Source organism: Dermacentor albipictus, chromosome 2, assembly GCF_038994185.2.
Source record: "Dermacentor albipictus isolate Rhodes 1998 colony chromosome 2, USDA_Dalb.pri_finalv2, whole genome shotgun sequence".
In the NCBI taxonomy this organism is placed as follows: Eukaryota; Metazoa; Arthropoda; class Arachnida; order Ixodida; family Ixodidae; genus Dermacentor; species Dermacentor albipictus.
In genome coordinates this window covers 56,240,630-56,262,134 of record NC_091822.1, presented here as the reverse complement: position 1 = coordinate 56,262,134, position 21,505 = coordinate 56,240,630, and the positions used below count along the sequence as shown (strand labels likewise).

Here is a 21,505-nt window from a genome sequence, read left to right as displayed (position 1 = left end):
GGAGCGGTCATGTATGTGCAGAACGCATGGAAGTGCACGACACGGAATGAATTCACCGCCTAGCACCAAGCTCTGAGGCGCTGAGCTCACGAGGCCAAACGCGTCGAGAATTTCTCAGAGGTGGCTGCTTGTTAAACCCGCATGTAACGAAAGCATGTTGTAGCATTATCGCTTATACCTTTGCATACCCGCCTGCCTTACGTGTCTATCGTTGGGTAGTGAATAAAAACGATTACTCTATCATTCCTCTGTCGCGGGCACAGATGGCGCATTTGTCGCGCCACGCATAACGCAAATGGAGCTACGTTTAGCTTCAAGTGCCGTTCACAAAGTCGTAGCTCGGCAGTTCGCTTGCCCATTCGAGCAGGGATGCTCGCGTTTGAGAGAGTTTACTACCGTAGTAGATACAGATTACCAAACTCATACTGGTGCTCATCAGGAGTTGTAAGGCCTACGAGTGTGCAATTTGTCGCAAAAAATTTCGCGCTAACTCGTCTATGCCACCGTTGACTTCGACAGGTAGGTCCATAAATGGCTTGAAGAGACTCGAGCAGCATGACAAAGGAATACTCAACCCACCTGGCCACGGTGGAGCATGTCCGCCTCCACTGGAAACGCAAGCGCAGGAGATCGAGACAAGCGCAGGAGCCCCAGATATATCTGGCAGGGCATCGGGCTTCATCGGCACAGGGCAGTCTCGGGCGCCGCAAGTTGAGGGCTTATTTGTATTTCCTTTTCTTGAGTGTATGTATATTTATACGTGTATAGGTAAATATTTGCGTATTCTGCCCCTCGTGCTTGGGCCCCCATTTGGGCCTGCAGTATTGTATATGAATAAAAAACAAACACCATATGCACGACAAATGGGACCACTGCGAATAGGGAGTGAGCATGACTGCAAAAGTTGACCGTAAGGCGCCCTCTTTCTAATGCTTTCTAAGCTTTCTAACGTGCGAATAACGGTTACTTGCGCATTTGTTTACATCATTTCTGTGCCTTATGCCTGTACACCATCTGCAGTACGCACAAAACGTTTCACGTACACCCCACTGCGGCTGCGTCCCTGATACAGCCTATACAATTTTTCTGTCTAGTTTATCGTTCTCCATTGCGAAATATCGCGCAGTTTTTAAACTTTATTTATGCCATGTCGGAATACACGTCGTTGAATAGATGCTGCCTTGTCCTTGCAGGAAAGTTCAATACTGGCATTTCTTTGTAAGGAAAGTCCTCAGCTGACCTGTTAAACAAATTATGTTCTTGTGAAGTTTTTTTTTCCCCTTTCTGTGTATCTAAGGAGATGGTGGCGCCCCGAAGAGGCGCTGGCTGTTCCTCTGCTTCGACGTGCAACAGAAATATGAACACTCCTGTGATAACAAAGCCATCGCGATACAAATGTATTCAAAAATGAGTTCCCGCGGGTATTTCACAAGTTGTGGCATAAAAACTGCTAGTTAGTGACTCAAATTCACAAGCTAGAACACAAGTGCAATTCAAACCGTGTGAAGAAAAAGAAATAAAAATTTATAAATGAGGAAAACAGAATCCACAAAAATATAAATACGAAAATCCGTATAAGAACCCGCAATAAACAATGAACATACAAGCTTGCATCTCTGGGATTTATGTCCCCACAAGTGTCGCAAACGTCGATGCCCGCATGAGTGAATATATTGTATCTATTACTCTTCACAAGTCCGACATCTTCCAACCTGTTTTAAATGTCAATTAATTTTCGGTGACTCTCCTTCCATCAAGAACTTCTACATATGCACGTACTGCCTGCGTTTCATTTGTTTCAGGCTGTTGGCTACGCTTGCAAAGGCGTCTCCAGCGGCAGCGGTCTTCTATCAAGAATCTATCATTTCAGTGACAACACTTGGCGGCAGCCTGAGTATTTGTTACAGTGTAAAAGAAGGTGCTCTATATCTTCCTCGGATTCTTCCCAGCTAGCTTTTCTGATCCTGTACAAGCACTTCGTGTAGGCTGTACTGAGCCGTAATCTATGTAATATTGTTTCTGTGGCGCTATACTGACCTTGACCGCTATGGTGAACTTATTAAGTTAATATGTCCTGAATATTGTGGAACATTGCGTTCTCTTACTAAGCCAAGTTTCTATTGTATTTAGGGCGCAGATTTTGTTAATAGCGCCAATCATCGTTCACCGCAATTACACAATCACTAGGTACCCACTGGCGTACTATAATATGCAGTCCGTCTTTGCCAATAGTCTACGCCTTTTGCATCGCATGTATTTTAAGCATCATTCGCTGAGAAAAAGCTTTTGTTTCTTATTGAGATTAGTGGTGTTTGATTATTGCTTAGCAGTGCCCGTTGTCGGAGTTGTCTTTGTGAACATATAAATTTCACTGGAGAGAGAATTGTGTAAAGTACGGCAGTAGGTGATGGAGTACTGGGAGACAATTTGTTAATTAATTTAATTTGTGAGTTTTCACGTACCAAAACTACGATACGAATATGAGACGCGCCGTAGTGTGTGACTGCGGAATAATTTTGACCATTTGGGGTTATTTAACATGCACCCAATCTGCGGTACACGGAACTTTTCTGCATTTCGCCTCCATCGAGACGCAGTCACCGCGGCTGGGATTCGAGCCCGCGCCCTAAGGCCTATACCAGCGCAACGCCGTAGCCAGTGCACCAACACGGCGGATTCAGACCATTTGTATGCTGCCTATTTGTTCTGTGCATGAAAAAACGGCTGGCGGCACTCGCCAATAACTACTGAGCTAGCGTACGCCTGAGGAACACCTTGACACAACCAGAAATTTTCTCCCTAAGAGTCCTCGAATGGTTATTTTAGAACTGCGTGAAAGGTCATGAAGGGCTGCAGCTGAGTATACAATATTTTGCCTGATGAGTGCGCAGTGTACATTTATTATTGATTATGTCGGGCCTCCCCATCTATTTGATGTTAATACAGCATCCACTCAAGTACCACCAACCAGTTCAACTATTTGAACTGCTCGATATATTAGAAAAATGATCCCCGGCATACCCCACATACAAGCCCAGTACACGTGTTGGCCACGAAGTCATGGAGTTACGTCAACACATGGCATTTTTTCACTCGTGATCCCGCGCGCGCCATGTGCATGCCTTGTGCGTGTTCTGAACATGACGTCAATGGAGATTTTGAAGCGGGGATCGGTAGAGGCCTTGCGTATGTTAGGTTGTGCAGTCGTGTGCTGCCATCTATCCGCATGTGCAATTCACCTCTTCTAGTTCACTACTATTCTTCTTCATGCATCTTGTTACCTTCTGGCTATAGACCCCAACCTGGCCCAAGCGGCGTTACTGACGCTGCTGAGCAATGCCACTCACGGGAGCAAATAACAAAAATTTGCGGCATAGTTCCGTTCATGATGACTGTCGACGGCAATGCTTTTAGCATCGGATACATGTAGCGACACGACGTATTACCACCATGGAAACTACTTATGTATGAGGCATGTACTGCAGCTTGACTCCTCTTTCGCACTTCCCTAAGAACACTCGGGCGCCATCTATAGCAACGCAGCCGCGAAGCCTGCGCGTAGCCACCGAAATGCATGGCGTGCCGGTGAGTGCGAACGCTCAGAAACGCATCGTGCAGCAGACGGGATCTTCTCTTGCTCTATTTATAGACACGCTGTGCCATCTATTAACACTGCCAAGAAGTCTACGCGTCGCCTCCGAGACCAGGAGCGCGGCGCGCTGGTGCCTGAGAACAATGAGAATTGTTGCCTCGCTTGGCCGCAGAGCCAGTGGCACATGCTCAGTGACCCAAGTTGTCGAGACGTGCATTGCAGAGCGGCGCATGCCCAGTGCATTCGTGGCACAACTTGTCAGAGCATTGGTGTGAGACGCACCCATGGAAATGCGGTGCGCACCCAGTGCACTTGTGGCGCAGCATGCTAAAGCGTTGGGCTATACTGTCCTTGAGGAACCCTCGCGACGTGGCTTCGACTCCACCCAGCTTCGGAGAAGTTTAAAAGATCTTTTTTTTTCGTCATTCTAAAGTGGCAAATTGCCAATGGCACAAACATAGTTACCTAATTCATCATCAAAGACGTTCGTCGAAGAGCGGCAAGCTCCTGCTGGTCCATACCCACTGACGAAAGTTGGCGTCAAAAAGTTTAATTGAAGAGCCGCACCTACCCGGTCCCGCATCTATAGTGACCCATTTCAGCGTAAGAGTTTCGTTGAAGAGTGGCACATACGTGCACACTGTCACATACTCAGTCATCCAAGTGGGTCCGACGGTTGGTTTCCAACTCTGATCCCTCCGCACGGCAGCCCGATGCACTACCCATTCGAGAATGGACTGCCCAGTGACCCCGGTGGGCGCGCAAATGGTTAGAGACATACACACATAGGTAGAAAGCTAGCCCCCCAGAAAGTCCCTCAAGGACCCTAAGAATACTAACGCATTAAAAATGAATTGTGAAAAGATTGTGGCAGAACCTATCTCACGATGAATGCTGACGCGAATACGACTAGCAGTGAAGCAAAGTAGAGGACACATCGTATTGCGAGCAGGAAGACACGTGATGTATGAGGCGTGAATGCCGCCTGACTCCTCTCTTGCCCTACCCTCTGGACACGCTGGATCATTCAACGACGGCGCCGCGAAGTCAATGAGTGGCCGCTTGTGCCAAGACACATTCAGAGAAATGTTTTTGACTTTATATGACACTGGTTCGATTCCGCCGATATATATATAATGGCACGCGCTAGTTACGCGAGCTGTCGAGGAAGAAGTGTGCGTGGTAGCTGCTGCAAAAACGAACTGTAAACGGCCGTTCGCTTAGAACTGTCTGACTGGCTTTTCCTCTCGTGACAAACTGGTGGAGGTGCTGGGTACGCATCCATCGTATGCCTACGGGTCCTCAACCAGAAGCTACCGACGCCAGTACCTCGGGGACGGCAGAAATCTATCGAAGCAGCCGTCGCCTCCAAGGTCTTCCACCGCAATACAGCCCCCTGGCAAGCTCCGTGAGGAAGATGTCAACAACTACCGCAAGCCAAACCGAGGGGATGCCAAATGCTGCCGTACCATGCATTCTCAACGCGCCTCGCACGCCTAACCCGTTCCATGGTGACGCCTTTGAGGACGTTGAAGACTGGTTGGACCATTTCAACCGGGTCGCCGCCTTTAACGACTGGGACGATCGCCGTAAGTTGAAGAACGTCTACTTTTCCCTTTTAGACGCGGCGAGAGTATGGTACGAAAACCACGAAGCCTCGTTTACCAGCTGGCAGGAGTTTTACCGACTGCTTTGCGAAGCCTTCAGCACTCCCGAAAGGAAAGAAAGAGCCGAACAGGCACTGTCTTCGAGGTTCCAAATGCCAAACGAAACCGTCGCCATGTTCGTCGAAGACATGACGCGATTGTTCCGTCGGGCCGATCCACTAATGCCAGAAGACAAGAAGGTGCGTCTGTTAATGCGAGGCGTAAAAGAACAGCTTTTCGCGGGCCTCGTGCGCAATCCTCCTAGAACAGTCTCTCAGTTCGTTCGTGAGGCAACAGTCATGGAACGTATGCTTCGGCAGCGGCTCTCGCAGTATGAACGCCAGACCACCATGACTGCTGCATGCTCTCTCGTACCTGCAAATGATGACAGGGAGTCCCTTACCGAGCTAATACGACAAATCGTTCGAGAAGAACTGCAGAAGTCCTATGCATCAGCTCCGGCACCTCCCAGTGCCGCGGTTCTTACGGATGTCATTCGGGAAGAAATCGGCAAAGTGGTTCATCCCTCGCCACCAACACGACCCGAACCTCCCACGTTCTCGTACGCGGATGCTCTTCGGGCTTCCGCGCCGTCGACGGGCCGTTTTTCGCAGCCGCCTGCTGGGATTTCCCGACGCTCCCCAAGTCCGATCCACCGCACGAACCCGCAAGCACCTTTTCATCCTGGTCCGCGCAAATCTACAGTATGGCGCGCCCCCGACAACAGTCCGTTGTGCTATCACTGCGGGGAGGCTGGTCACATGTATTGCGACTGCCAGTACCGACGGATTGGTCTGCGGGGATACCATCCGGACGCCCGTTGCCCGCGCTATGGCGAACGCCCGCACGACATCGAGCAATACCTAGAAAGTAACCGGCTTCCTCCTGCCCAACAGCGAAGACAGTCACGGTCGCCTTCACCTCGTCGGTACGCGTCACCAAACCGTGCTCGACCCGCCTTTGATTCCGCTGGAGTCAACGGTGGAAGCCCGCGCCGGGGAAACTGAAAACGGCGACCTCCGGGGGTGAGGCCGCTGTCATGCGAACCGTCAAATATCCTCCGCCGACGCCATCCCCTCGCGACGTACCGCTGACGCCTTCATTCGAAACTGCAAAAAGAACTTCTGCTGTTATTACTGCTTCAATCGACGGTTATCCGGTAACTGCACTTGTCGATACGGGAGCTGACTACTCGGTTATGAGTGCCTCACTGGCCACTCGGCTACGCAAGGTGCTGACAGCGTGGGACGGCCCACATCTGATTACGGCCGGAGGACACCTCGTGTCACCCATTAGACGATGCACCGCCCGACTTGCAATTTCTACTTCGACTTTCGTAGCGTCTTTCCTTGTGCTGCCCAAGTGTTCTCGACCAGTTATACTGGGCATGGATTTTCTCCAGGAGTATGGGGCGATCATTAACCTTCGTGACTTGTTCGTGACTTTTTCTAACTACGTTTCTTCGGATTCGAGTGTGGAGGATGAACATCACCGCGCGGCTTTACGCGTGGTCGATGACTGCGTGACGTTACCGCCTCGAAGTAGCATCTTCGTCCTCGTTGAATGCCCCCAAGAACAACTAGGAATAGGCATTGCCGAAGGTAACCTCGCCATATTGCTGGATCGCGAAGTCGGCGTCGCACGAGGTCTCGTAGAGCTCCAACATAGGCAAACCACGATTCTAGTTACCAACTTCAGTGGCGAATACAAGCACTTTGCGAGGCATACCACCATGGCCTACTTTGAAACGGTGGCCGATTCCAACGCCTGTGTGTGTGTGTGTGTGTGTGTGTGTGTGTGTGTGTGTGTGTGTGTGTGTGTGTGTGTGTGTGTGTGTGTGTGTGTGTGTGTGTGTGTTTGTGTGCGCGCGCGAAGTTTGTTCAACAAGGTGTCGTAGACACATGCCTAATCGACCAGTACTAGAAACAGCAGCAATGTTTTAACACATTTGTATGCAAAAATTTGTTAGCTGAATTTTGCGCTTTGAATAATGGAACGGGGCCAAATGCGCGTGCCACTCACGTAGCTTTAGGAATGAATTTCCGATAGCAAATTTCGTAAACACACACGCACGCACGCACACACACACACACACACACACACACACACACACACACACACACACATGTGTGTGTGTGTGTGTTCTTTGTCCAATAAAAAATCACTTGGTGGTAGTCAGCGTTTGTTCTGTGTAGTCGCAATACAATAAGAAGCAGATTTCTTTCTTAGACAACGATATTTCGTGATGCGTGGGCTCAAATGTACGCACTTGATACATTACAATTAGTACTCCTTGTGCGCATTCAGCCTCATTGAACAGTTTTATGAAAGGCACGTGTGTTTAGGCATTACGGTCGTTTGAATGCCTTTTGGCGTTCCATTCCATATTGCTGAAAAATTACCTCCTTCTGCTGAGCGCCCATCTGTATATACCCGTCCATCGATCCTTTACGCTGCATTCCCGCCAGCAACTACGCCAATTCGTCAAAATCGCTATCCTAACTTAATTCAGACAGCCCTGACCACCAAACCAATACCATTGTCGAAACGTGATAACTTGTAATGGTGCAAAAAGCATTGAAAAATACCGTGAACATTCAGAAACTTCGATACTTCATTAGAAGGAAAGTTAAAGTGTTCATGTCGTACTACCGAGTGCACCTATCAAAAACTTATTATTCAAGGACGTCTCTTTATATTTACCATTACTTATGCGGAGATTTATTGTTAATATTTTTAAATTTTCAGAAAAGGTCGCTTTTTGTGCCTCTTTTTCTTCGTTTCGAAATTCCTGGAAATCTTACATATCTATGCGCAAGGAGCGATTCTGCATTATGTTTATCACACCTGCGAATTCTGCCCATACTGACTTCGAATTCCAATTTCGCAAGCACGCATCGCGTCGAAGGCTGCTGTCGCATTTGTCAGTACCAAAGGGAAGACTGAATTATTCTTGCCGTTGTTTATTTAGCGCCGCTTCAGTGAAAACAAAGCAAAACTCTTTTCGCGAAACAGTTTTCCTATTTGAAGTTATTACGGTATCAATACGAAAAAGCACACTGAGCCGTGTCTGAAGATCTGCGTTCACGCCAAGCGTCCCATTTCGCAAGAAAGTCCGGCACCTAGAAACGTCGAAAAATTACAAGCACGAAATGGTCCGACGGCACGCTCGCCGAAGTTTCGACGTCGCATGTAAGCACGTAGTAGCAAGTGAAATCACACCGTGTAAAATGTACCGTTCACCGGCCACTCTCTAGCAGTACCACGCAGAAACGAGACCATTTGTGCTGGAATACGGGCCTTGGTTGATTTCGTACCAAAGTACACATAAGATGCCTGGCCGCGCGCGATGCGGCAGCGGCCGCTTCGCTTCCTCTATCGCGTTCCGCAATAAACGTACAGAGGGTGGCAAGTTACGTCGGCTATCGCCGCGTCACCCTACACAGTATCCTTCTGTACTATCCAAACACCACAAAACGATTTCCAAAGTATCGCTATTCAAACATTCTCACAGCAGAACCACAAAGTCAAAAAATCTGGATAACAATCGTTTTAACACCTTTATTAGATTCTTGGGCTTTACGTTCCGAAACCACGATACGATTATGAGCCACGCCGTAGTGGGGCACTCCGGGTTAATTCTGACCATCCGGGGTTCCTTAATGGGCACTTAATGCACGGTACACGAGCGTTCTTGCATTTCGCCCCCTTCCGAAACGCGGCCGCCGTGGACGGGATTTCATCCCGCTACCTCGGACTTAGCAATGCAACGCCGAAGCCGCTACGCTACCGCAGCTGGTAAAAAAGAAATTGTTGCATGCCAGCTCCTACTACGCTATGCATTTCTAGAACGCACGTTTTGCACAGCTCCCGACTTTCCATGTGGGAACGCGGGCTTGCCTTGTGCTTCGTCCGGACTATTGAACACCGCCGCAAGCACGCGTACTACGAACGCTTTTTGTTCAGTGACTCGTACAGTTCATTATCTACAAACTATTTCTGAAGAAATCTCTGACACAACGTACATCATCAATGGCGGCAGTTGTATTCACCATGCCACTTGGGCTTGAAGCGTTCGTATTATATTGAGCGCTTCGGCCAATGATACTGAAGCGCTCCATGCTCCTGCGTTGATCTACATTCACGCTGAATGCGATTAGACCTACTCAGCTATTTTCCTTTTTTTGCTACAGTTGAGCGTTACGCGTGAGCAGAATAAAACAAGGCTCTTCCTAAACAATGACGCAGCTACGCATGCGAAAGCGTGTACTTACATTGATTTAATCGGCGCTTCTCTGACGGCTGGACAAGGGCCCATCGCTGTCGTCAGGCGAGCTCTGGCGAGGTTGACCGATCAGGAGAAAGCAAGGCGCAGATACTTTTTGAAATAGCAGGCGGTACTCCAACGCACGACATGGCAGTGCATTTATATTATAGAATATATTACAGTGCGGCATGTGAATGATACAAACCTGCGTTAGAGATGCCGCATACGTCGTCCCACCGACGCTACGCACGAGCTGTCGTGTCACCGAGACAAGACTGAATAACACCCCCACCCACACAATCACCCGCAACGTACGTTGTTTGCCCGTCCACGAACTCGGGTGAGGGAAATGGGTGAGGGTGGCGGTGGGGAGTACGAAGGAAGCCGATTCCCCGAAGCCTCGCGTGAGCTCCAGAGGGCGACTCGTGGCTCTCCCCACTGTTATGGCCGCTCCCCCGTTCATCCGGCGCCCAACAAAGGAAGGGAACCAGTGGGGCTGTCCTGTGTGTGAAAATAATCCAAAGCGAAAGACACGCTGCGAGGGCTCCGGGCCGCCCCAAAAGCAGTAGTTACGGCGACCGCGAGCGAGCCTCGTATTCACCAGCGCCGACGCGTCTGCACAGCCAAAGTCGGCATGTGTGGGAAGACGAAGAAGACGCGTTGAAAACATCGCAAGGCACGCACGCAGAGGCACAGAGCATTTCGTCTAAGACACCCGTTAGGGCAACATGCACCCAAAATTGAACAAATGGAAAAGTTAATTTGTGTCTTCTGAATTGACCATCTCAACAATGCGCTTTTTCATGTCGGTAATTTCTATCGCTTGCAAAAGTGTCCTTGAAAGGGCGGGAAAGTGCTATCCGTCGCTAACGAACTCTAGAAAAAAAATGTGTTCCATCAAACAAAAACAAAAAGTAATAGCTGGTAGAACACATCACAATAACAAGACAACAACAAACGCTCCCTTAAACAGTACAGTTTCGGGGGAAAAGGAGGGCAGCTTCACAGCTGCTAATACCTGTCACTTGCGCATAACAGAGTGAACTCGGTATGTTTAATTTTCCCGCGTATGCTAGCATTGGGCGTTTCATTCCACCGATTGTCGGTGAAAGGATGATTCAACCAAAGGAGAGTTGTAAATAAAAAGGAAAACAACATCGGCATTGCAAGCTCCTACTGCTTTTCACCAGCACAGGTGAAGCCACTGCTTGCTTCACCTCTGAGATGGAGCCTATCCCACTGCAGATCACTCGCCGATCAAAAACTTTTAAGGTAATTAGAAAAAACGAGCTCCCCCCATGGTTGTTCCCCACAAAAATATTACATTCATATTACATTGTATTAATGATTTCATCTCCAATAAAAGTTTATCTTGACTTTCCGACTTCATCCAGCAGGCATAAACTCAAAGACAGACGTCGCCCAGTATCTCTAGGGCAAAGTTAGCCACCTGAAACTCGCGGGCAATGTGAGGACAGCACTTGTTTTACTTTGCTATTTGCTTTATGGTTCCCCTTCTAAAGTTGTAGCGGTCCGGCTTTACATTCGGAACCTCAATGACACTCCAGAATGTTTCTTTTTTAAACCTCCTTGCTTTAACCAAACCCTTTCTGTTGAGCAGACATATCACCTACAAGTACTCCCTTCCTTCCTAAATGTCTGCAAGGTTATAAGCACTGCATAGCCTACTTCTTGGTTGAAATATGTGAACTTTCATTCGTTGTCTACATCCCAAGTTTATCGCCCTTGCGATATGGAACACTTGGTTGTAAAGAGCGGCATGACCGATCTCAAGTTTGCCTAAACCGATAGTGGCGTGCTCTCACAAATGCAGTGGTCGTATTTGGAGCAGCCTATGAGGGCATTCATTCAAAATAAGGTAGGGGCATTCGGAGCTAGGAGAGACAGCGCCCTGCTTCGCGATTGGCTTTCTTAGCAACTAGATAACTCGCACAATTAGCGAAGAAGCTTCCACTCCTAAATGTGTTTTGCATGACCATGGACAAGATCATACAAAAGAAACATAATTCGCGTAAATTGTAACTTCAGTCACTGGTGAAAGTACTTCCGTGGCGAGCAGGCGTTTTCTTCGAAGACTAGATTTTACCAGGCATACGTGAAACACACGCGCATAATAGAGCAGTACAACACAGACACCCTGTTGTCGTGTTCGTCCTTCCTAATTATTTAAATTAAGTTTCGTGGCTTTACGCGCGAAAACCATGATCTGATTATTAGGCACGCCGTATGCTGGGAGAGTCCACAGTAATTTTGACCACCGGGGGTTCTTTTATTTGCGGCTAAACCTAAGCACACGACCAATTTTGCATTTTGCCCCCAACGAAACGCTGCCACTGTGAGCGAGATCGAACCCATACCTGGAGCCTTGGAGCGCAATGCCATAGCCACTAAGCTACCGCGGCGCGTTTTCGCCTCCTCCGTGTACATTCTTTTGCGTCGTCGTTTTAAAATTACGAATTTTCGCTCGCTCTTCCAGCCTTCTACGCGTCATTTTTTCTCCAACGTTAAAGAAAACGTTACTGCATTCTTTTATTGTTAATAATGCTAGACTAAAGGCCATTAAATCGAACACAATAGAGCGCAGTGGTGTCACGCAGTCAGAAGCTGCCTTAAGTCTAAAAGTGGAGAGGAAGAAGGAGAAGAAACAGGGTTAAGTAAGGGGCCCGATTTTTTAAAATTATGTCATAAGAAGCCACCAAACAAACAAAAACCTCGTGAACAACACAGAGGAAATTACTTGTAATGACTAACTGAAATAACGAAACTATACATTAACGGAATCGAAAGTAGATGATAAAACAACTTGCCGCAGGTGGATAACGATCCCATGTCTTCCCATTACGCGTGCGACGCCCTACCAATTCAGTTAACGCGGCGCCGTCTTCCCATCAACTTTGTGGGGTATTTATTTGTGTTACTACTAAAACTGACCCTCGAAGTGTTAGCCAGCGCCACCACTCACAAACCTTGGTGGCGGATGCAGAACATCCTTTCTGCTGCGGGCGTCACGAGTAGCAATCGGTAAAGCATCGCACGCTTAATGCGAAGACGTGGCATCGTTCCCCGCCTGCGGCAAGTTGTTCTTTCAGCCCCTTTCCATTCCATTAATTTAAAATTTCTTTATTTCAATAAGTCAGAACAAGTAATTTACCCTGTGTTGTCCAAGGTGTCCTAGTTGTTGGCTTCTTATGATAAATATTTATATGTTCCTCCACAAAGCCCAACTAATTATTTTTGAACGCTCAATTTGATGCCTAAAATATTTGATTGAAGCTCTGGAAGCTAAATGAAGAAACCCCTACAAGCCTTTTGGATATGTTGGGTTGTGGTTTCGGTTGATGATAGTTCAGCAAAACTACTAAAGAATTAATAACCGTAATAGTTCATTCACAATCAGTGGTCATTTGATCGTTTTCTTTGTAACAATATATTATGTATGGACAGAAATACGAGTGAAGAAGTTATTTTCATCTTTGTTCATGTGAAATTGTGTTCGGGATTTGTGGGCATGTGTGTGTGTGTGTGTGGTGTGTGTGTGTGTGTGTGTGTGTGTGCGTGCGTGCGTGCGTGCGTGCGTGTGTGTGTGTGTGTGTGTGTGTGTGTGTGTGTGTGTGTGTGTGTTTGTGTGTGTGTGTGATGGGCGACTTCAATGCCAAGGTAGGCAAGAAGCAGGCTGGGGACAAGGCAGTGGTACCTTTTTCCGCAAGCGGGTTAGACGAAAGTGGACGTGGAGGAGCCCGAATGGTGAGACTAGAAATGTAATCGACCTCATACTCTGCGCGAACCCTGGCATCATACAAGATGTAGAAGTGCTCGGCAAGGTGCGCTGCAGTGACCACAGGATGGTAAGAACTCGAATTAGCCTAGACCTGAGAAGGGAACGGAAGAAACTGGTGCATAAGAAGCCAATCAATGAGTTAGCGGTAAGAGGGAAAATAGAGGAATACCGGATCAAGCTACAGAACAGGTATTCGGCTTTAACTCAGGAAGAGGACCTTAGTGTTGAAGCAATGAAAGACAATCTTATGGGCATCATCAGGGATTGCGCAATAGAAGTCGGTGGTAACGCCGTTAGACAGGAGACCAGTAAGCTATCGCAGGAGACGAAAGACCTGATCAAGAAACGCCAATTTATGAAAGCATCTAACCCTACAGCTAGAATAGAACTGGCAGAACATTCTAAGTTAATCAACAAGCGTAAGACAGCTGACATAAGGAACTATAATATGGATAGAATTGAACATGCTCTCAGGAACAGAGGAAGCCTAAAAGCAGTGAAGAAGAAACTAGGAATAGGTAAGAATCAGATGTATGCGTTAAGAGACCAAGCCGGCGATGTCGTTACTGATATGGATGAGATAGTTCAAGAGGCTGAGGAGTTCTATAGAGATTTATACAGTACCAGCAACACCCACAACGATAATGTGAGAGAGAATAGTCTAGATGAACTTGAAATCCCACAAGTAACGCCGGAAGAGGTAAAGAACGCCTTGGGAGCTACGCAAAGGGCGAAGGCAGCTGGGGAGAATCGTGTGACATCAGATTTGTTGAAGGATGGTGGGAACACTGTCCTAGAAAGACTGGCCACCCTATATACACAATGCCTCATGACCTCGAACGTACCGGAATCTTGGAAGAACGCTCACATAATCCTAATCCATAAGAAAGGGGACACCAGAGACTTGAAAAATTATAGACCGATCAGCTTAGTGTCCGTTGCCTACTAAGTACTTACTAAGGTAATCGCAAATAGAATCAGAAATACCTTAGACTTCTGTCATCCAAAGGACCACGCAGGATTCCGTAAGGGCTACTCAACAATAGACCATATTCACACTATCTATCAGGTGATAGAGAAATGTGCGGAATATAACCAACCCTTATATATAGCTTTCATTGATTACGAGAAAGCGTTTGATTCAGTCGAAACCTCAGCAGTCATGGAGGCATTGCGAAATCAGGGTGTAGACGAGCCGTATGTAAAAATACTGAAAGATATATATAGCGGCTCCACAGCCACCGTGGTCCTCCACAAAGAAAGCAAGAAAATCCCATTAAAGAAGGGCGTCAGGCAGCGAGATACGATCTCTCCAATGCTATTCACAGCATGTTTACAGGAGGTATTCAGAGACCTGGATTGGGAAGAATTTGGGATAAGAGTGAATGGAGGAATACCTTAGTAACTTGCCATTCGCTGATGATATTGCCTTGCTTAGTAACTCAGGAGACCAACTGCAATGCATGCTCACTGACCTGGAGAGGCAAAGCCGAAGGCTGGGTCTAAAAATTAATCTTCAGAAAACTAAAGTAGTGTTTAACAGTCTCGGAACAGAACAGCAGTTTACGATAGGTAGCGAGGCACTGGAAGTGGTAAGGGAATACATCTACTTAGGACAGGTAGTGACTGCGGATCCGGATCATGAGACCGAAATAATCAGAAGAATAAGAATGGGCTGGGGTGCATTTGGCAGGCATTTTCAGATCATGAACAGCAGGTTGCCATTATCCCTCAAGAGAAAAGTATATAACAGCTGTGTCTTACCGGTACTCACGTACGGGGCAGAAACCTGGAGGCTTACGAAAAGGGTCCTACTGAAATTGAGAACGACGCAACGAGCTATGGAAAGAAGAATGATAGGTGTAACGTTAAGGGATAAGAAAAGAGCAGATTGGGTGAGGGAACGAACACGAGTTAATGATATCTTAATTGAAATTAAGAAAAATAAATGGGCATGGGCAGGACATGTAATGAGAAGGGAAGATAACCGATGGTCATTAAGCGTTACGGACTGGATTCCAAGGGAAGGGAAGCGTAGCAGAGGGTGGTAGAAACTTAGGTGGGCGGATGAGATTAGGAAGTTTGCAGGGACAACATGGCCATAATTAGTACATGAACGGGGCAGTTAGAGTATGGGAGAGGCGTTTGCCCTGCCATGGGCGCAACCAGGCTGCTGCTGCTGCTGCTGTGTGTGTGTGTGTGTGTGTGTGTGTGTGTGTGTGTGTGTGTGTGTGTGTGTGTGTGTGTGTGTGTGTGTGTGTGTGTGTGTGTGTGCGTGTGTGTGTGTGTGTGTGTGTGTGTGTGTGTGTGTGTGTGCGCGTGTGCGTGTGCGTGTGTGTGTTACTGTACTGTTTTTGAAGTGTTAGAGTGTCCTAACTATCATTCACCAAGATTGAAATATACGTAAATGACACGTAGCCGCAAGGAACCAAGGTCATGTTGTTTGCTGTGGCTTGGAGAAACTTCGAGTATTCTTTGCATTTTTCGAATTTCCAATTATCCTTACTGAGTTAATAAACTTTCCTAAATATTATCATTAAATGAAAAGTGTCGATGAGAAAATGGTAGAGCTACATGAAAAACTCCCGATGCAGCTTTCTGTTGCTCAAAACGTGCTACATAAAAGTGTTTTTCCGAGCGTGAAAGAAGCCCGCGAAACAGGCAAAATTACCGCGCGCGGGAAATTTGCAAAATCATTAATAATGGTAATTAAAATAAATGCAAATTCAACCAATTTTTCGGGCCACTATAGTTCACCACGTGCGACTGATAAATAGGTCTATGTCTGTTAAATGTAAACGTAACTTGCAGAAGCATTTCAAGGCTCTTTCACTTATGCTTGCTATAGCAAATATGTTGACATTCCAGGCGCATTTTTTTCCGTCGTCGTCGCTATTGTGTTGCGCATAAAATCCAAGGTCGATAACACCGTCGCCATACCAGCATGCTGTACGTGCGAGTGAAATCGCGCGATTGTGAGCCGACGATCGTCGCTCAATCTCGCGTGCCCGCAAGACGAAATCGGGGAGGAAGCGTGCTGTCTTCCGTTGCGCGCGCAGTCTAGGTGGGCCGACGGCTCGTAGCTTCGCCTGTGCCGTGTTCTCGCCGCTCAGTTTGCGTTGAAGCGACAGACAGCACGAAGGTGACTTTACTCGCTGCTGCTGCCGCACTTTCTCACGCCAGTTTTTACAGCGACTGGCCGCGGTCATTGGCGCGCTGACATCATGCTTGTTAATTTAGCTAGTCTACTAATTTGATAACGCAATCGATACATCGCCTTTCAGGTGAACTTGCGACACTTTCTACTATATATATATATATATATATATATATATATATATAGTCATATCATACGAAGCCAACAAACACTGCCGCCAAGGACAACATAGGGGAGATTGCTTCTGCTTAATAAATGACACAAAGAAACGATAAATTAATGGAAATTAAAGTGGATGAAAAAATTTCGAAGGTACTTCATCAAGAAGAACAGACTTTCCAAAGATGATGACGAAAGGACACGTGATCCCCCCGGCAAGGCACCATCAACGTCTGCTTCCTCTGCGAGACCTGTAGCACTTCATCTGAGATTAGCATTTTTCTTTCAAATACTTCAAGTTGAAGGGCGCCTGCAACGTTCCAGCGCGTCATGGACACGGTGTTAGCAGGATTGAAGTGGCAGACCTGTCTCTTTTATTTGGATGACGTCGTCGTCTTCGCCGGAAATTAAGACGATCACCTCGAGCGGCTTGCGACAGTACTAGAGGCCATCAAGTCATCAGGGCTCACTCTGAAGCCAGAAAAATGCCGCTTTGCTTACGACGAACTTCTGTTCCTAGGCCACGTCATCAGTAAATCCGGAGTACGCCCCGACCCCCAGAAAACAGCTGCCATCGCAAAGTTCCCGCAGCCCACCGACAAGAAGGCAGTGCGTAGATTCCTTGGCATGTGTGCCTACTACAGGCGCTTTGTCAAGGACTTTTCACGCATCGCCGAGCCGTTGACACGTCTAACTAAATGTGATGTTGAGTTCAAGTGGGAAACGCCGCAGGCCGACGCATTTGAAGAACTCAAACGACGCATGCAGTCGCCGCCGGTACTTGCGCCCTTCGACGAGTACGCCGATACAGAAAGCCGTACTGACGCCAGTAGCCTAGGCCTCGGTGCCGTTCTAGTCCAGAGGAAAAACGGAGTCGAACAGGTGATATCTTTCGCTAGCCGGTCGTTGTCAAAAGCGGAAGGCAACTATCCTACGACCGAAAAGGAATGCCTCGCCATCGTTTGGGCTACAGCTAAATTTCGCCCTTATATTTATGGCAGGCCATTCAAAGTCGTCAGTGACCATCACGCGTTGTGTTGGCTAGCGAATATATAGGATCCTTCAGGACGACTGGCGGGGTGGAGCCTCAGACTACAAGAATACGACATCACTGTAACCTACGAGTCCGGACGAAAACACTCCGGTACCGATTCCCTATCACGTGCACCCACTTACCCGCCGCCGCAAGATGACGAGAATGATGACGCCTTCCTTGGAATGATGATAAGCGCGGAAGACTTCGCTGAACAGCAACGGGCAGACCCGGAGCTAAAAGGCCTCGTCGAATATTTGGAAGGGCACACCGACGTTGTCCCCAGGGCATTTAAGCGCGGATTATCTTCCTTCATGCTTCAAAACAATCTACTCGTGAAGAAGAACTCACCAGTCCGCGCCAATTACCTTCTTGTTGTCCCGTCAGGACTTCGTCCAGAAGTATTGCACGCCCTACATGACGATCCGACCGCTGGACCCCTCGGATTTTCCCGGACACTATCGAGGATACAAGAAAAGTATTATTGGCCGCGCCTGACCGCCGACGTCGCCCGTTGTGTCAGAACATGCCGAGACTGTCAGCGACGCAAGACACCGCCGACAAGGCCAGCCAGATTACTACAGCCAATCGAGCCTCCTTGCCGACCATTCCAGCAGATCGGGATAGACTTGCTAGGACCCTTTCTGACGTCAATAACCGGAAATAAGTGGATCGTCGTGGCGACGGACTACCTCACCCGCTTCGCTGAAACAAAAGCACTGCCGAAAGGTAGCGCAGCCGAAGTCACTAAATTCTTTGTCGAAAACATCCTGCTGCGACATGGCGCCCCAGAAGTCCTCATCACCGGCGGAGGAACGGCCTTTACAGCGGAGCGCACCCAAGCCATTCTGAAATACAGTCAGACAAGGCACAGGAGGACAACGGCCTACCACCCGCAGACGAATGGTCTTACGGAGGGGCTGAATACGACCCTTGCCGACATGCTAGCGATGTACGTCGACGTCGAGCACAAGACGTGGGCCGCGGTCCTGCCGTATGTAACCTTCGCTTACAACACGGCGGGGCAAGAAACAACACAGGTCACGCCGTTTAAGCTAGTTTACGGCAGGAACCCGACGACGACGCTCGACGCCATGCTGCCCCACGTCACTGACGAAGAGAACATTGACGTTGCTAGCTATCTCCAGCGCGCCGAAGAAGCCCGACAGCTCGCCCGCCTACGGATCAAGAACCAGCAGAGGACCGAGAGCCGACACTACAACCTCCAACGACGCTTCGTCGAGTACCAGCCCGGCAACCGTGTTTGGGTATGGACCCCGATACGCCGACTAGGACTCAGTGAGAAACTACTGCGACGCTGTTTCGGACCCTACAAGGTCATCCGACGTATTGGCGCTCTGGACTATGAGGTCGTGCCAGACGGCATTTCGCATTCACAGCGGCGCCGCGCACGATCTGAAGTGGTCCACGTGGTGTGCCTTAAACCCTTTTACGGACGCTGGCGAACTTCCTTATCTTTTTTTGTGTGTGTTTTCTGTGCTACAAGGGCTTTTGCTTATTACTTTCGTTTGTTTGCAGCATCGGGTCGATGCTTTTTAAGAGGGGGGTATTGACACGTGTACTTATCTTTATCGGGCGACCACGTTTCGCCGCTTAACAACCGTAATCGCACAGCGCGGGACGTGCCTGCATGTATCCGAAGTTTCTGGAAAGGTATCGATGCTTCTACCCGGCTGTCTGTTGTCGCCGAACCTTGTGTTATCTGATTTCATCGCGTGACGCGAATGGTGTAGAACTTTGTGGAAGGCACGCGGGCCCGAACGATTAGTCTGGAACATTCGACGACTGCTATATAAAAGCCGACGCGCTTGACCCGCTGATCAGATTTTCGACGATCGCCGACTGTTCGCCTCTATCGTTGTGCTATAAGTGTAGCCTGCCTTTGTGGGCACAGGTTCACCCAATAAAAGTTAGTTTTGTCTTTCACAGTATTTGCTACTATGTTCTTCAACGTCACCACCACGTGACAATATGTCACCTCATCTTTTCGTGCGAAAGGCTGTAAATGGAGAGGCGTACGAGCGACACTGGTTAATGTACTCGGAGTCCAAAGGTTCCGTTTACTCTTTCATGTGCAAACTATTTTCCATTTCAAGCAACGTGCCCAGTGCTTTTACCACACACGGCTTTTCTGACTGGAAAAGAGCAGAAGAAAAGGTTTGCGCACATGAAAATAGCATCGAGCACCGGAACTACGTGGCAGCATGGCTCGCCCGCTCTAACTCGAGCAGCACAATTGACAAGGTGCTGGTTAAGCATGTTGTCACTGAGACCGCTTACTGGACAGAGGTGTTGAAGCGCGTAGTCGTTGTAGTTAAGCTTCTAGCTGAGCGCAACCTAGCGTTTAGGGGCAGTGAGGAGATTTTTAGTACACCGAGAAATGGCAATTATATGGGAGTGCCTGAGGACATTGCCAAGTTTGACCCCTTTCCAGAGGAGTCACAGAATAGTCACAGATGGTGCGACCATCTGTGACTATTAATGAAATTTCTGTAAGCCCACACACGTCAGCGAACTCACCGCAATTTCCTTCTTTCTTTCCCTCCTGTCTTTCCCTGTTATCTTTGTTATCCCCTTTCCCATTCCCCCGGTGTAGGGTAGCAAACCGGACGTTATTCTGGTTAACCTCCCTGCCTTCTCCTTATCTCTTTCCTCCTCCCTCCCTTTCCAGAGGAGCACATCAAACGCTATGGGAACAAAGGAAAAGGTCACCCATCGTACCTGTCAAAGACGATTTGTGAGGAATTTATCGAGCATATGGCAAAGGCTGTCAAGGAACGTCTCTTTAATCAATACTTCTCTTTAATTGTTTATTCGACTGCAGACCTTACTCACGTTGGTCAGCTGTCAGTTTTACGATACTATTTAAATGGGAAAGTGTACGAACGCTTTCTTGGATTTGCTCCATTTAAATCGCATACCGGCTTGCATCTTTTCGATACCATGATGTCACTCTCGACGACTAATGGCATCTCAATTGATGATTGTAGGGGCCAAGCTTATCATAATGCGAGTAATATGTCAGGAAAATACAAAGGACTGCAAGCTCCAATCAAACATTTGAACGAATTGACAGTCTACGTCCCGTGTGCTGGTCATTCACTGAACTTAGTTGGCGCGTGTAGCGTTGACAGTTACCTTGAGGCAGTCAAATCTTTCACTGTAATTCATAGACTGTATGTGTTCTTTCCTGCCTCACCTAAGCGATGGAGGTATCTTTTGGACAGCATGGGCGGAACTGGCCGGCAGCTTGTTTTGAAAAGTCTCTCTGAGACCAGGTGGTCAAGACACCCTGAATCATGTAAGGCCATTCTGAAAATTTTCAATGCAGTCTTGTGTTGCCTTGAAGCTATATCAAAGAACGAGGAAGAAAACGGTGACACTGGGAACAAAGCACACTCTCTCAAGAAAATGACAAAACTAGAGACTGCATTCATGGCGATTTTCTGGAGTGAAATCTTGGAGCGCTTTGACAAAACGAGCGTAGTACTTCAGAAACGAGGCCTAGACATTTCGACTGCTGTAGATCTGCTGAGCTCTCTAGAAGGCTTTGTTAATTCTTTGCGACCTCTCTTTGATACATTCGAAGAGAGCGCAGTCAAGCTAAGTAACAATCAATGTTATCAAGATGACGGCAAACGCATCGCTTTGAGAAAGCACCGGGACGGAAAAGCGATAGTGCGCTACAAGGTAGAAAAACAAGTTTATCGTAGAGACCTACAATATTGTACTTGACAGTCCAGGCTCTGCTTTGCGAGTGCGAAAGGCTGCCTACACTGAACTCTGAGAAAGGTTTGGATTCTTAAAATTGCAGACAGAAGTTTCGAGCGA

General features: G+C 47.9%; 1 protein-coding gene across 1 annotated transcript in view; it reads right to left on the bottom strand.

The window, feature by feature from the left end:
• LOC135901869 (uncharacterized) overlaps window positions 1–17,824 on the bottom strand; it is a 29,603-nt gene extending 11,779 nt beyond the window's left edge. The window contains exons 1-3 of the mRNA XM_065431699.2: window positions 17,797–17,824; window positions 9,711–10,006; window positions 9,513–9,575 (exon numbers count right to left, since the gene is read on the bottom strand). Of these exons, the coding sequence (XP_065287771.1) occupies window positions 9,513–9,556 (44 nt within the window). The 5' untranslated portion in view covers window positions 9,557–9,575; window positions 9,711–10,006; window positions 17,797–17,824. The remainder of the gene's footprint in view (window positions 1–9,512; window positions 9,576–9,710; window positions 10,007–17,796) is intronic.
• Between the last annotated feature and the right edge of the window lie 3,681 nt (window positions 17,825–21,505).